General features: G+C 54.3%; 3 protein-coding genes across 3 annotated transcripts; 1 reads left to right on the forward strand and 2 right to left on the reverse strand.

The window, feature by feature from the left end:
- Positions 1 to 295: 295 nt before the first annotated feature.
- Positions 296 to 1,358, reverse strand: RHO25_013085 (uncharacterized protein; the record flags this gene model as incomplete). The annotated part of the gene is made up of 3 exons (XM_065603641.1): positions 296 to 959; positions 1,016 to 1,263; positions 1,317 to 1,358. 3 exons carry the CDS (start codon positions 1,356 to 1,358, stop codon positions 296 to 298), a joined length of 954 nt encoding a protein of 317 aa, XP_065459713.1.
- A 4,685-nt stretch (positions 1,359 to 6,043) lies between these two features.
- On the reverse strand, positions 6,044 to 7,888 carry RHO25_013086 (uncharacterized protein; the record flags this gene model as incomplete). The annotated part of the gene is made up of 1 exon (XM_023604353.2): positions 6,044 to 7,888. One exon carries the CDS (start codon positions 7,886 to 7,888, stop codon positions 6,044 to 6,046), a length of 1,845 nt encoding a protein of 614 aa, XP_023450090.1.
- Positions 7,889 to 15,173: 7,285 nt separating this feature from the next.
- RHO25_013087 (uncharacterized protein) lies at positions 15,174 to 16,469 on the forward strand (the record flags this gene model as incomplete). Its single annotated transcript, XM_023604354.2, has 1 exon — positions 15,174 to 16,469. One exon carries the CDS (start codon positions 15,174 to 15,176, stop codon positions 16,467 to 16,469), a length of 1,296 nt encoding a protein of 431 aa, XP_023450555.1.
- Positions 16,470 to 16,735: the final 266 nt, after the last annotated feature.

A 16,735-nucleotide genomic window follows, 5' to 3' on the forward strand; every position in this document is an offset into this window, starting at 1 on the left:
TTTAGCATGGTATACTATCGTTACTGTTTATTGTAGAAAGACATTTTATGAGAACAGAAGGAAGAAAGGAGTAGAAGCAGAATGTAAATCTGAACAGAGAAATTTTCACAGTGGTATAATTTTGAGTCTGTGAGGGAGTGAGAGGAGATGTGCCATGATGTCTCTGCAATGATTCTCTCTCTTTCGTGCCATTTGACTATCCTCAGAAGCTCATTAATCCTGACTAGTCCTCCCTCCGTGCTGCCAGGCCTCTGCCTTGCTACTTCGCATGTAAGAGAAGGACTCCAGCTCCGGTTTATTGCACAGTCCGCCACTGCTCTTCAGTCGGAACGATGACCCCGAACAACGTGAGCTTGAACGATTTGAGACAGAACTCCTCGTCATCCTTGTATCCCAGCCTCTTCAAGTGATTCACAAGCGTCGGAAACGTCCACGACCCAGGGAAAGACTCAAGGGTCTGGTGCACCAAAGTCTTCGCGCGACGGTCCTGAAAGAATGCACGAGCGATGTCCCTCACAGTCAAGCCAGCCGCGCTGTGAACAGTACTGCCCAACACACACCATACTCTCTTTTCCCCCGCCTTCTTCGGCAATTTATGTCTCCCCCTCCACTGGCAATATATGTATGCGTTATAGCAGGGGGGATCTGTGATGAAGCTATCTAGTAGTTTTGGAGATGTCCAATGCCCTGAAAGCATGCTGGCGACGCTGTCGAGTTTCAAGTGAACGTACTGGCCGAAACCGGTGGCGAATTCCCAGTCCGATAGCTCAGTCGTGCGAAATAAGGGGTTCAGCTGGACGGGACGCAGTACCACTAATGTAGATCCGTACGCTCTGTTCGTTGATGCTTGTGAGATGAGTAGTCTTGCTTGGTGATTCTTGATGGAAGCGCTGATGGGAACCAGTTTGAAACCTTCCAGAGGTTGCGGCGGCGACAACGGAGAAAAAGAAGCGATGGACCTGCGTACAACTCATAAGCATCAAGTCTCGTATTGTTGCCTGCCTGCTACACTCACCAAAATCTATCGAGAGGCTCTCGGATGGTCATGAAGAATTTCGACTGAAGCGCTGGCGAGCTGAGGATTGTTGCATTCCATTTGCGGCAAACTTTACGCAGCCGCTCGAGATCAGCATTTGGTAGGTGTACGAGGATGAGCTCGAGTAGTTCTGTCGTCGAAAGAACTGCATGGCGGAGGCCATCAAGCAAGATTTCGCGCAGAGCTTCGCCTGCTTTGCGATGGTGTCGGAGTTGGTGGCGGCGCACCTGGATGCAAGTTAGCAGAATATTTTCGAATGGAATAACAAAGAATATGGCACCTTCGCCGCGAGCCCCAGCGTCCAGTCGGGTTGTTTCGGCATGGTTTGTGAGGTGACGTTGAGCTAGAAAAGGAACAGTGTCTGAGTGTTCTTCAAGTGTAGGTGCATGTCAAAGCCTGGGCACAGGCTTTCGTTTGGAAAGTGAATGGTTCTGGGAGGCTTCCACTCTTCTCGCGATCTCTGGAGGCGGCCATCAACCTCGATGGAAGGTTCCGTTCATTGCACTGCGATCGCGGCTATTTGGGGAGCTCAGAATGTTGTTTCCACATGGTTTCCAGGTTCTTCGCGAGACTGGGTGCTCAAGAATTCCGCGTACATGCACGACGCACGAGGGCACATTTCCTACAATACGACTAATTTTTACCTAATGTGTCAAGGCTTCTTCTTCTCCATCCGCATTACCTTGCTCAATGGGAAAGAGGCTTTCGAAGCATGGCTGAGATTGATCTACTGGTCTTGACCATAGTGGCCAGCACAGAGAGGTCACTTGGCCCAGAGCCAGGACCTAGCCGGCAATAGCAAGTGTTCCTGGGACATGTAGCTCAAGGCGATAACACGTGAGGTCAGGTGTGCTCGGCCTTTCCTGCCTGTGATGAGAAAGGCACTTCTAGCGACTTCTTCGAGGCTTCTGGTAAGAGTATTAGATAGTCTTAATCAGAACGTGTCAGCCTGAAATCGTTACAGTGTACTTGGCACCCTTCAGACTGGTAACCTCAATGAATGAGCAAAGCCAGAACTCAGCATAATCAGTCATTGGTAGCATTAATTCACGGGATGTGATTGCATCCGCGTCTTCGTGTGCCCATGTTCAGCGGCTTTGGGCGCAATGCTGATCTTGTATGGATGTCGAGCTCGGCTTCCCGTGCAGTGTCTGAGGCGCTTGAGTTGTCGTGATGTGTATGTGATGTGTGTTGTGCAGACAGTCCACACGTTCGTTGTGGTCGGCGGCTGCACCCTTGATTGGCCAAGCACACCATCCTTGTCACAACCATCCTTCCGCCACAACACTTGCACTCCAGACCAACTTTGACGACATGTCCGGTTCTGGAACACATCATCACCATCACCGGAACGATCTTCTCATCATTCCGTACCTGGTACACTTTCACAATCTCGACCAAAGGTAGCCAGGCGAGATCCCTGATCCTGCTGCTAGCCCTGCCGCTTCCCACAGCGGAACTGTGCTTTCCGTCCTTCCCAACCGCGTTTGACAGCGGCAACGAACTGCCAAACGCGTACCCTTCTCTTCGTATCAGGAACATCACAATGTCTCGTCAAGCACTGAGCAAACGGCCAGCTTGAGACAGCGACGGTCAAACACGAAAGCAGCAACCCTTTCGGGAATAACGCGTGATACAGGACGAAAATAGACGAGCATCACAACGTCCTCGAAGGACATGAGTCTTGCCAAAGGAAAGGAACTCGTGCCATCGGATCACAGTCCGGACCACGAAATCTGACATTGACTGTGTCGGTTCGTGAGAGGTGCCGACAGCTGCAAGCGCCCTGACAACACATGTATCTCGAGGTCACAAACGCCTTGCGGCCTGACGACGGCGCTGGATTGAACATCAGCGGAGTGCTGTGGAGTTACTTTGTCATCAACTCCTAGTCATGATGGGTCAGCTGTTCATTTTTCAAGGCGTAGAAGTCTTGCTGCCTGATGATGTGCAAGAATAGTCATGCGAGTGCACAAGTGTCTCCAAGATACCGCTAACGCGGTGCTCCTTCAATTTCGAGGCCACTGTGAAGCCACTGGACGGTCTGGTAGCCATATTAGCCGCGATAGATGATGGCGGCCGAGCAGATGCAGTCCTGCAGCGCCATAGCAAGGCAGTCTGTCAATGGCCTGATCAGCGCTGGCACGAGATCGAGACGTCCAGCCTATCTGATGAACGATCCTCCGAATAGCATTGGCTGGCCAACAACGCAATTCTCTCACGGCAGCTTCCCTGCACCATTCTGAGCAACTAGGCCTCAGGAAGAGCAGCATAATGCACTGTCCGCGCATGTCGAGGAACAATGGGGTCCAGTTCGCAGCAGATCATCGCCACCGGCTCCGTGGTCGAGGGATTTGTCAGGAATAGAACTTCATGCCCGACTTGCAGTGACAGCTGTGTGCCGTCCACCGTTGAGAGGACTGACATTACTCTTTAGGGAATGTACAGCACACTGTAGCAAGTATGTGCGCATGCAAGCCAAAGCACAACTGAGGGTATGCCGCACCCATGCACGAATGCGCAAGCGTCGAGGCGTACCTCAAGACCGACTATTCGCGCGCTCCTTTCATTTACCATTTCTAAATCATAGTTTTATTTGCAAGAAAATATTTGATTGGTCTCCTACAGCAGCACGAATACCCAAAGCCGAATGCCGATGCAAGTTGAGTCAGCACCGACACGCAGTAACGCAAGACGAACGCCTCTGCAGTGGCGAGAAGCGACACCGCTGGGATGATCCGGCTGCGATTCATGAACAACACGTGAGATTTCCAACGGAGCTGGTGGCGGCGTGCTTGACCCTCGAAAGCGAAAGATAGACCCGAGGGAATGAATAAGGCAGTCCTCCAGAACACACCCCTCGGCTCATTATTCGTGCACACAGCACGAAGAAGGCTTCTCCGGAAGATCTATAGCATTGCAAAGTTCCATACGCGTGTCAGTGAACCAGTCTGACCTATCTCCGCCACGCAAGATGAATTGCGCGATTACAGCCAGAGCACAGGCACCGCCCGAAACGAACTCCACCACAACGATTCAACCACAGCACAGACACCTCACTAGAAAGACAAGAAGTTGCGCAAACAAGACGAAAGGCAACAAGGGTGACGATCCAAAATTGGGACATGACATGAAGACTGGCATTGGCCTCGCTGCACGTGTCATGTACCTGCATAAAAGCCATGCATGGTGCGGCGACCACCACAAGGCTGGGTTGGATTTTCGCCGCGAATCCAACCTAGCCCGCTCGTTTGGCAGAGTGTAAATAAATGTTTTCTAGTAGCTCGCTAGACTGCTCTCGCGCATTACTCATTTCGTTGGATCTTCTTGTCTTGCAGCCTGAGATGAAGAGGTGTTGTCGGCAGTACAGAGGTACATGCATGCAAGATACATTAAACATGTACATACCTGATGGAGATAAGGGAAGTGAAGGCCGAACTTGCAGCTCTTCTTCTTGCCAAATCCTATCCTTTGCTTCGTCTAAGTCATGACTTGCATGAGAATTCCACATGGCTTGCATCTGCGTGAATGCCTAACCAAGATGCAAGTACAACACCACACGTACCTTTGACCTGTTCGCCGAGATGGGATCTACTGTGCATAACACCAACAACCACACACCAGATCAGATCAGCCCAGAATTGATCTCTATCCCTATACAGAATAAGCCGTGACACCTCTCCCTCTCTCCCTCGCGCAAAGACTTCCACAATCACCGCATCGCATCGCATCCGCAGCGTGTATGCCCAAGGAAGAAGTCATGACCAAAGCCGCCTCCTCCGTCTCACTCGCTGGATATCAGTAGTGGTGGCAGGAAACTACCCACAATTCCAATTCCAGTTCCTGTCCCTTCTCACGAGTAGCCAGAATCCACACACAAATGACGCACTTTCCAACGGCCCCAACTCCATCTCTAGCTGATTCTTGACAATTGATATCTATGATATGCATCCACGGCAGAATCGGAAGTGTTTCAGTATTTCTTCTACAATCTATTCAAGGCACTCTCTCAAGCGAATCAAGCAATAAACATGTCATGAACTTCACACGCGAATAGTGATTGACTCCACACGTACGTGCCTCGTAGAGTAGTAGCGGAACTTTGATGAATTTTTCTCTGCTTGCGCGTGGAAGTGTGTGGGTGTGCAATGATTCAACTTGATTACTGATAAAATGGCTGGTGCTGGGCCATGTGGTATGGTGGCGGCGGCCACGCGGGTGGCGAGATAGTCGATCGGAGTTGACTCCTGCTGTCGCTCTTGCGGTGGTCGTCGAGTCGGGTCGTGATGCGCAGTGCAGTGTTTTGCCTGAGGAAGGTGCGATGCCAGGAAGGTGGAATGGAATGACAGGCAGAGCTGGGACAGACAGAAGGAATAATGGTGAGAACCAGTGGTGTGTAAAGTCGATAGCTTTTTTTGCGTCTTCTCTGACTTTCCTCTATGATACAAGTAGGTACAATGACAGCGAATAGGTGTGTGTTGTAGCGCGCTCAAAAGACATTTCACATCTCCTCGACCAGCGCGGAAGAAGTGCCTCCAACAACTGGTAGGTTGTATGAAGCAGTACAAAGGCGGAGGGCAACGACCTTTGGTCGTGCCGCCTCCAACCCTCTCTCCAGCAGCGCGCCCAACACAAATGAAAGGTTATAATTTACAGGTTTCGCGGTAACAAGGCGCAGAGCAGAAGCAATGGCGACCCCAGACAGCAGAAAAGCATTATATTGTACAAGCGAATGTAACAGTCAATAGGATGTGCAAGAAGGTAAGAAGTCGAAAGCGTCTTCGTGCTGTCGTCCCGTGTCCGAAGAGAAGTCGCAGGGGGTGAGGTTGATGTCAACCATTCCCCACAACAGTGAAGCGCCATGTCCCATGTTCCCTTGTTTTTTGGTAGTATCCCGGCGTAACGACATCAATTTCGTAGCGTGTCTTGGTCCCTTTGCAATGTACGGTGGTGGTCATTGCTTGGAGCGTCGTCATGAAGTAAAGGAAAAGAGAAGGAGAGAGCATGCTACTCGTCTCGCTTCCTCTTCCTGGCAGGCTTGCGGTCGCCGTTGGGAGAGTAGTCGCCGTCGGAGGAGCTGACACTGGAGCTTGAGCTCGAGCTGGAGCCCCCAACCTGGGCAGTTACGTCGAAGAGCATGGCACCGAGCTCGCCGGCGTCAGGTGATACCCGATGTTGTTGCGGTGGGTACTGGTGAGGCTGAGGAGGGTACTGCTGCTGCTCCTGCTTCGGGCGGATTACGGAGCCGGCGTCGCCGCCATTAACGGACTCGATGGGCTGGTGCATGTGCTGCTCGCCGGGCTGCGAGAGGACACCCATGACCATGGTGCCGGCGCCATGGGTGCGCTGGTGCTGACTGAGGTTGTCGGAGCGGGAGAACTTCTTGCCACAGTCGGTGCACTCAAAGGGCTTCTCGTGGGTGTGCAGGGATCGGTAGTGGCGCTTGAGGTGTTCTTGACGTCGGAAGCGGCGGCTGCAGAGCGTGCACACGAAGGTCTTGGAGGGATCGTCGGTCAGCGACTGCTTGCGGCCGCGGCGCGACACGCTGCTGCTCTGGGCAGGGGTCGACGCGGCGGTCTCGTTGTTGTCGGAGGAGGCCTGCGAGGGCGCGTTGGAGGTGGGCGCCGACGTGCCCTCTTCTTGGGCGGACGAGGCGGGCTGGGCAGCGTGCTGTACGTGCTCCTTCCTGTTAGTCTTGCGCTTTGGCTTGCTGTGTGCGGCGGCGGAGTGCTCAGGGATGGGGTAGTCGGAGATGGGTGGAGAGTACGCGCCCGTCGCAAGTTCATCGTCGCTGAAGCTCTCCTCGCTGAAGAAGCCATCGTCCTCGAAGCCGACGGCAGAGAGGCGTTGGCGCTTGGCGCCGTTGTACTGGATGTCGTGGCTGGCGTACGCGACCATGCCCCCGAATTCGTCTTCGACGTCGAGCTCGAAAATTGGCTCAAAGGTTGGGAGGCCGGCGTAGAAGCGAGGCTCGGCGGCTTCCGCAATGTGGACCTGCGGGGCTGCCAATTCACCACCCTTGACCACCAACTTTTCGAGCTCATCGCCGCCGCACAAGGCAGGCATCGCCGCGAACTCGACTCCAGATGTGCCTGCCATGAGGTCTCGTGGGTCGCACACATCCTGCTCCGAGGCCACTGATCGTGGCACGGGCGAGGGCGAGGGCGAGTGGTGCGTCGATGTCGCACCGCTGGCAATCTCGTACAACTGGCCGCACTCCGCAGCAGAGATGGAGTTGTTGTGCAAGAACACTGGAGTCATGGGAGGCGAGCCGGGGCGTGTGCTCCAGTCTCCTCCTGCCAGCACTTCTGAAAAGACCTCCTCTTCACAGCCCTGCTTGACTGCAGGAAATGCAACCATCTGTGGCTTCGCGAAGAAGACGCCTTGGCCGTCTACGGGCGTGGGCTGGATGCCGCATGTCGTTGGTGGTGTGGATGCAGAGCTAAATGATCCGGAAGACGCGGACAGTGTAGGCGTAGCTGGGAAGTAGCTCGGGCATTCGGTGTTCACCACCACACCTTGAGCTTCCGATTGTGCGTGCACGTAGTAGGCTTGCTTCTGATGCTGGCGAGGCGAGGCATCGGGTGTGAGCATTGGTGGCGGGCCATAGATCTGAGCATGCTGCTGGAAGTGCGCGTACGCGTTCGCAGACTGTGGTCGTTGTTGCATGGGCTGTTGCTGAAAGTACATTACTTGGCCGGGACTGGATGGAACGATGGCCATTGGCAGCCCATGTGGGTACTGTGGGTGTGCCGTGAAGTGGCCATGCTGCTTGTTGTCTGGACTCGGCTCCGGTTGGTAGTAGAAGAAGGGTGATTGACCCATTGGTGGGGTCGTTTGTGAGTACTCCATTGCGATGGGCTGATTGATGCTGAGTAGCAGTTAGCTGGCTGTTCATATGCTGGGCGCCACATCGTTGTCCGCGATGATGTCGTGATCGGTGACTGACCGGATAAATTCCTAGATTGCAGCAAAGCTCCCGAAACGCATCCAAGATATGTTTCGAGAGTGGCGTCGATTAAGTTGTGTGGGTTGTCGTGAACAGGTGGTATGCACTATACAGGGTCCAGGCAGACAATACAGATCGCGATCCAAGTCGACGATGGTAGTAGAGAGTGTGGTGATGGTTCGCGGAGGAGGTCGCTGGGTGTGGGAGATGATGGTATGTATCGTCGATGGTCGTACAGGCCGGGTGTATGTGGGTTAACAGTTCCTAAGGAGTGACGAGGTGGTGGTCCCCTCTGAATGCACAAAAGCACAGATCGGATTGGCACCTTAAAGGGAACAGTACAGATGATAAGAAGAAAGAGCAGAGATGACGATTGATAGAGAGGGACAGACACAAGAGAACGACCAGTTTAAGATAAACCCTGGACCCAGGCGTTGGAACTGCGAAGAGCAGCGATAAAGACAGATCAGCGGGCGCGGCGCTCGAAGGTCAAGCCCAAAAGCGTTAGCCAGGTACAAAAGTTAGTGCTGCGGTAGTCCACGCGCGATTCGAGCTGGCTCATGGGGACCGCTCCCGACGGATGCTGGATCCATGGGCTGGGACGCACAGGCGCAAGAGGCCGACGAAGCGTCTCCCAAGACACGACCACTCATGCAGCCTCTCACAGCCCGCCCACGGCTGCAGGTACGCTCACCCCGGCACCCACGCTAATGCGTCTGCTCTGGCCCATGCAGCATGCAGTCGTGGTTGGCTCGTCAAGCTGCACACCTGGCCAAAAGTTGCTGTTCTACGAAGGCGCAGCACCGTATTGCCCGCCGACGACCTTTTCACGCCAGCGCGACGCCCGCTGCAGCATCTATCATCACACCAGATGTGCAGACGTACTGTGATGTTGTCTTGCTTGACGCGCCTCGGTCGCGCCGTCTACTACTACACACAGCACCGTAGCACCGTATGTCTCTACTACTCGCAGCGCAGTCTGCCCTCGTTGGGCATCCGCCATGCACGACACCCGCCCACACCCTCTCACCTCAGCTGTGGATGCGGTGTCAGCAGTAGCCTAGTCTGCGGGCGATTGTTCATGAATCAATCGGAGTGCCGCAATGGATGTCGCAGACGGTGATTGATGGACCTGTTTGGCCACACACACACACACGACACATCACCCATAGCCGCATCTTCGGTTCTCGTCGCCTCACTGCACGCTGACGGCATGTTGCTATTCGATGACTGGTCTCGTGCAGCTCGGAATCCGCTGCGTATTGCGCGCAACCAGTCCGTCGCCCAATCCGGGCGGCGTCGTGCTGTTTTCTTCTTCCCCATCACCATCGACGGTCGACGCACACTGCAGCCTGCCGTGTCGCCTTCGTCGACGTGTTGAGATGCTGTGATCGATGGCGTCGCCGTCTTCTGGCCACACACGTTCTCGATACGAGCACTCGAAGCGACACTGGCCAGACACGCCACGCCACCTCAGCCTATCGAACACGGCTCTCACCCCAATCGATAGCGGTTGCCGGAAGTCAATATCACCGCGCAGCACGACCCTCGGCTTTGATTAGCTGCACACAATTTCTCCGACGTGTGAGAGCGAGGGCGTGTGTGTGAGTGTGTGAGAGATGTGTGTGTGAACAGCTTTCCAATAGCGCTTGCCACCCATCACGCACATTCTGGCCGCGACATCGCCATTCGTGCGGTTGCGCTGGGTGCGTGGGAGGTCAGAGGCGAGCAAGACACGGCGCGATGCTCACCGTCGCTGCAGCAGCTCCCAGTGGGCAGGTGGCAGCACCCATGGCAGCAGGCTGAGGGCATCCTGTCAGAGCCGAGTCTGTGTCGACGCGTCGTCGCCCTCCCGTGTCGGATGAACGGTGCAGCTTGTGGACAACCGTGTGGGCGCGCGGCGCGAGACAGCAAGTTGCGGCGGCATGGGCTGGTCTGTTGTGCTGAAACACACGACTAGGTGTCTGCTGCAGGCACCGGTCCCCAAAAAGGTCACTGTTCCACGGTGCGGAGATCGACCAACAATTGGGCCAGCGAGCAGAGCAGAGCAGTTGCGCCCGCCTGCCGTTCCCTGTTTCACTCTGACGCGCAGCGCGTTTGCTCTCGCTCACCCTCCCCCCAATCCCATCTCGCAGGAACCAAAAAAGCAGTCGCGCCGGCCATACAGAAACGCGTGCTGCCAAACAAAAACCTGCTTGGCCGTTGTGTGGTGGCCCACTGCACTCCACCGTCCACCCATCGCACAGGGTCTCATTAATCAAAATCAATCACTACCGACGGGCTGTATCAAACTAGAAGGCAGTGATCGCCTTCTCGAAGGACGCGTCAAACACAATCTCGCGAAAACCGGTCCACATTTCTTGATCTTTGCTGCGTGAGGCTGCACCTCGGGGCCATGGACACACAGCCCACTTGACACGACATGGAGCATCATCTGCAGCGTGATTCAGATCCGCATCATTGTTCAATGAGAACTGGCTATACCATCAGCTCGTCGTGGGCGTTTGATGAGCACCGCAAAGCCTTCGGACGGAGCTGCGTGGTGCTGATGCCCAATTCCGAGACTCGGCGTGCCGCGTCCATCATCTCATCAATTCTTAGGCAGTGCGCCAGAACGGAATAATGCACGCTATTGTGCGTTTATGCACAACTCTGTTTCGCTGGCTGCGTGTGCAAAAATAACCAACGAAGCAGCCCGCACAACGCCGAGGAATTCTATCGCCCTCCTCCCCCGCCGATGGTGCGTTCGCGCTGCAGCTGTAACAAGGCGTCCCCGTCTGCGCACTTGTGCAGAACTACTGCAGGTACACAGCACTGCACTGCGACTTCTCAGCTTCGCGGACGATGCGCATTTCACCATGCCTGCATGCAGGAACGAATGCAGTAGTAGACATGTGGCCTGCATCGTGTGTTTCATACAGCTATCTAGCTGAGCCGCTGTGCATAGCACTACTGCTACACGCTATCGTCGTCTCAGATGCTGAGAGCTGTCCCAAGCTGTCCCAAGCTGTCAAGTCCGAGCATCACAGACATCACCGCTCCGCTGTCACATGCGAGATGGGGAAGCTTCGCAAGCCGAGACGCGAATCTGGAAATGCCTCATTCGTCTAACAATGCCAGTCATCATTCACTCCATCACCGCACACATTGCGCTCGACGTCCGATATTTCTCAGTCGGTGTGCCGTAAACTCACTCATTGCGCGGCTTCCTTCATCAGTGTCGTCCGGCTCGTGTTCAATCTTGCGAGTCCTGGTCAACAATGCCTGTTAAATCAGCAAGGGCTCGGCAGTGCTCACTCCGCTGGTAGTGCCGTTCGCAATACCGAGGACAAGAGCGTCGCTAGTCGTTCTGGTCCTGGCAAACTGGACCCCGGCGGCAGACTTGACTACTTTCCACCGTCTTCGCCGCCGCTACTGGCAAAAGTGACCGCGGCGAGCTTCTCGAGCTGTTCAAGATCGACCCTAAACGAAATTGGGATTTGTCCCAACATTTTGCGCGATCGCCCTGGAATCCGTCCACCAAGCTGCCGGGGACGGTGGCTTCGAGCTACGGCTTGCCATGTTCCCCGCGGCACAGGCACAACCGCGAACCTACGACCACAAGTCTGCGTCTCTTCTCCACACTCTCCAACAAGCAGGTGCTCTCGCGGACAGGTCTCGCCAGAGCTGACGGTTTTTTGAAAGACAAATTCCACACACCTTTGTGGAGGCGTTTGCGTTGTTGCTGTTGGTAATTTTCGTGTTGGGACCTTCGCGAAGCTAGTTTCCACCCCCGGCCTTCCTTCGAGCCGGTCGACGATCGTCGGTGAGGATTGCCAGAACTGGGGCCATCCATCGAAAGGCCGAGCTGCCGAACTACCACCATTCGCGCTCTCTTCCACTCGTGAAGCCAGCATCATGATTCAAAGCTTTGGTGAGCTCGTGCAGGTCCCAGCTCGAGCACATCCATCATCAATCTCGCTACAACTTCGCCCGATACATGCATTGTTCGTGTTGCCATCACCGTGTTTCGATGTGCAATATGGCGGTATTGATTGGGACATTCGACCGAGAATGATCGTTCTTTTCATCATTCACAGACGACAGGATCCAGCATTTACCCATTGAGCCTGTGTGCTGTGGCGACTGGTAAGGGTTCAGCACAATCGCGTTACGAGTGCGGCATCACGGGATCAGCATTACACCCGCGAGCCAGTTTCGCGGCACTCATTTAGTGCCCAAGTAGTAGGCTCCACACAGCTTGCGCTTCCGTGTCATCCTCGAGGAACGGCCTCGACCTGTTCTGCTCGTTGACAGAAGTTGTTGTTCCGAAGTGAGGCGTGCTTCACTTGTTTTGCAAGAAAGGCACAATGGACACCTGTGGCACCGCATGCATCGCTGAGCATCACCACACTTTGTTCTTCTGGAAGGGCAGTTGGCGTTGCTCTGAGTGCGGCACCAGACATGCCCTCCTTCCTGATGCATCCGGTTGAGCCTTGGCTCTATGCCGCGTGTACCTGTGGTTGTGTTGCTGGTCGTCACTTTGGAAGTCCAGATCATCAAGACATGCTGCAAGACCGATGACTCGACCACCTGCGGCCGCATTGAAGCCGACACTGGAAGACGATGAATGTCTGTAAGGGTCTGATTACTGTCATCCAAAGGATCAGCTCGCAGCAAAGGCCCAGGACATGGTTGAATTCGGCTTGTAAAGTGTCGATGCTCATTCGCCATGTGGCGTGGCGCCGTATTCCAGCGTCCGCATCCGAGACCTGAGACTTCCGGACCGGCGGCGCACGGCTGTCAATGGCATTGACGAGCAACTTCAAGCGGCACACAGGTTCCAATCATTGCAGTATCGGGGTGTGTGATAAATGGACTGCGTGCTGGTTGCAGCAGCGACTTGAACCATCGAGTCATTGTACTTCCACCGAGGCGCTCGCCGTCGTCGGATTTCGCATCTTTGTTGGAGGCGTTGACTCCCAACATCACAATCACAGAATGTCTTTCCGCCGGGGACCGCGTCCCGCAGATTGTCAGCCGCGGAGACTTGCAACGACCTTTTCGCATGACTCGTCTCGCCGAAGCGGCCAGGTTACCGAGAATAGACTGCCAAAATCCTGGAGATGAAGACTGCACCTGGACAGCTGGAGGCAGGATACAACGTTTTTCTGCTTCCAGGTTGCGGGTTTCTCAAGCAGGGCACTCGTTGGAGCTCCACTATAACGACCAGTACGCGTCCTTGGTAATATGAGCTTGACGCGACCCTGGCTTTCTTGTTCGAGCGTCCCCGCACGTATCGTTGCTGTTGTCAGAAAACTCCGCCTGGACGCTGATGACTGTTTCTGGGGTCCTCAGTCATCTTCCAAGGGCCCTCTCATCGTTCGCGAAATCTTTCATCGCAGCGGAAACCTCCGGTCAGGCTGAGTGCGACAGAATTTGTGCTTATTGAATCCCCAATTGAAGGCCAATCGTCGCCCGTGGCATCGTTCAGCAAATAGTCCTCACGTTGTGATGCGCGACAAATTCCGTCCGGTCCTTCTGTTGAATGCCGCAACTGATCGAAGTCCTACATATGAAGGTCGTACACGGAACTCAGCCTTGGATAGATTAAATGTTAAGGATACCCTGGCACAGTGTTGACCGTGTCAACGCCCACTGTCCACGTTTTCCACAACCACCGTAGCCGGCTGCTCACCAGGTCGTTCAGTCGTCCAGATACTCTTCAAATCGTCCAGTCATCATCGAGCCAGCAGGATTCGATGCGAAGGTGGTCCTCGATTGTGTTCACAACACGCGTCTCTCAGCACATTTTGTTGATTGGCTGCCGCAGCGAGGCCTGGTCTTTCGACAAGGACATGTTGGCTCATCAAAAGTCCAGCCAACTTCTGCAGGGCGGAACGTGTGCCTGGAATCTTGCTGCCATGCGGAGCACGTCATCACACGCAGAAATCCTAGAGTTCGTCTCCAGATGGAAATTGCTGCAGCTCAGCCCTGGCGAAGCCTGGTTGTTTGCGTGATCGCGACATGGACCTGTGCATCGCTGGGGGAGCTCTACGCTTCAATCGACTTCTTCATCGGGAGTCCGAGGTGGCATACCATGTCGCGTTGGGCGTTGCTGCATTCCCGTCCCAGATTTTGAGGACTGTCTGGGGTTGGCGACGAAAAGGTAAGCAAGTTTCCCATGCTCTTCGATTGCCTTCAATAACATCACCCCATTTCCTGGCAAGTTCTTCCTTGAGTTGTCTTCGTGTTGTTGTCGTAAGCGTGGTAAGCACTCTAGGAATGGAAAGAGTCCGGACGAGTGCGAGCGCTTGTATAGCCCATCTTCCCCCTATCTTCCGCACCAACCACACAGCGCGAACGTCAGAAATACGACTTCAATATTGATTCCAGCGAGGTGGTCCTCAAGGGTACAGGAAGTCACGGTAGGCTGTCAACTTCCACCAGGATATGCCTGCACGGGGCATTTTTGGATGCGAAGACAAAATTCGGACGAAACCACGAGTCCGGCGCGGCTGTGGTTCTTGACAGCTGAACGCTATCGGAGGGTTCATGCAGTGCGTGTCAGGCATGCAGCCTTAGGATAAGGCGTTAAGAGAGTCGTCGTGCAGCATGCAATAATATGAAGATCATATTGGACAACCACCAACACCACCTCGTGGTCTGGGCTTGCAGAGTGAGTGGCGTTCAAGATAACATTCGTCTTTTCGTGTGAAGATGCAACGCGGAGGTGTCTGAGCGCACAACATGGCAGCCTGGTTTGCACGCACGGCGTCCAGATCATGAGCTATTTTCACATCGAAGTGTCTGCGATGAGTCGCAGACGATCGCAAGCGGTTTCGAGTCGTTCACATCTCTTGATCCAATTGCTTCAGCCTCGTGGCGGTGCTGCTTGTTTCATGAACCGGATCGTAGGTTAGAATATCGGCAAACCACAAGTCATGAGTTCTGACGCGACTCTGTCGCAATGCAGCATTATTGCATGAAGAAGTTACTTGCTGCAAGAATTGCGCGATATGAAGTTGGAATTAGGACAAACGCATAGAAGCGCTCTTAATCTGCACGATGATGTTCACTGTGGTGCTTTGCCGAAGAGTCGGCTGATTCGGCTTAGCTAAGCGGTGAACGCGAGTCATGTTCGAGATGTTGTTGATTTTCTGACGCAAGCATAGCCAATACAATGTCCATTTTCACACCCCCATCACCATGAGCGGCAATAAGATTTCACTGTCGCTGGGCGCAGCACGTAAGGCTCCGCCGCCGGCGAATGGCGTCAAACGGCCTCGCGCCGCGCTGTACGAGGAAGAAGATGATGGCTCGGCGCTGGGCAGGACAGAGAAGGTGTCGCATTTCGACTCCAAAGCAGGCGGCGCAGTCGACGTCAACAGCAAGAAGGAGGAAGAAGGGCCTTTGACTATTGCACCTCAAGTCAATCGCGATTGGCGAGACAAGGCGAATCAGCGCAAGAGACAGAAAAGTGGTCTGCCAGAGGGGCAGAGCGGTAACAGCGAAGCCTTGAATGAGAGGATGCGGGAGGTGGAGGCCCGAGTGGAAGCCAGCAAGCCGCAGTTCGGATTGAATACCTACAAGAAAGGCGACGGTGCAGGGGACGAGGAGATGTCGGGCACTGGAGAAGATGCTGAGCCAGGACAGGAGACTGGGAAGAACGTCGAGACTGCCAAACCGAAGACGGATGACGAGCTGGCCATGGACGCACTCTTGGGCAAGACATCAACAGACAAGACTTTGGTGATCGAAGGCCGCAATGCGACTATGACGGAGGAAGATGCTTTCGATCATGACATTGCATCTGCACCTGATATGGCCACTCTGGACGACTACGCAAGGGTACCAGTAGAACAATTTGGAGCGGCTCTACTTCGTGGTATGGGTTGGAAAGATGGTGAAGGCATTGGTAGCCAGAAAGGAAAGAAGATTGTCAAAGACTCTGGCAAGCCGCCTGAGCGCCGAGCAGCTCTGCTGGGCATAGGCGCGAAAGAGAATGCTGCCATCACACAGGAGATCGGAGCATGGGGCAAAGCTGCCCGAGGCAAGGAAGCGAAGATCTACAACCCAGTACTGATCAGAGACAAAAAGACCGGGAAGACATACACCGAGGAGGAGCTGGAGAAGAAGAAGCAGGATGACGAACGTCGGAAGTATGAAATGGAGTTCGACCAGAAAGAACGTGACAAAAGGCGTAGAGACGATTCTCGAGATCGACGCAGGGACAAGGGTCGAGACGACTCTAGAGAACGCAAGCACGGCAAGGAAGATCGTCATGATCGTGACCGACGGCGTCGCCATTACGACTCAGAGAGTGAAGATGAGTATCGCCGACGCAAAGAAAAGGAGCGACGCAGGAAGCGGGAGCGTGAGGACGACTACGACCGCGAGAGTTCCCGAAGACACAGAGACCACGAAGACAGTGGCCGAGAAAGACATCGGGACAGAGATCGACGAGATCGTGATCGCGAACGGGAAAGAGAGCATAGAAAATAGCTACGGCATGGACGATGCTGACACATGCTTAGATCTGAAGCCTTCATCTCATCGATCAATTCAACGACACCGTCTCAACGTGTTCTGGAATCTTGCATCTTTCGCTGTCAATCTCAGCGAATTGGATATGGCAACGACCATGACACGATTTGCAGATTTCAAGCGAGCACTCAAGCAGCCACGCGGCATCCACGTGAAGCCACTTTCAAATACCACCTTCCACTCACTATTCGGCTCCTCTGTCGGCCATACAACATGGCGATGGC

The sequence above is a fragment of the Cercospora beticola genome, chromosome 9 (genome assembly GCF_033473495.1).
Source record: "Cercospora beticola chromosome 9, complete sequence".
Taxonomy (NCBI): Eukaryota; Fungi; Ascomycota; class Dothideomycetes; order Mycosphaerellales; family Mycosphaerellaceae; genus Cercospora; species Cercospora beticola.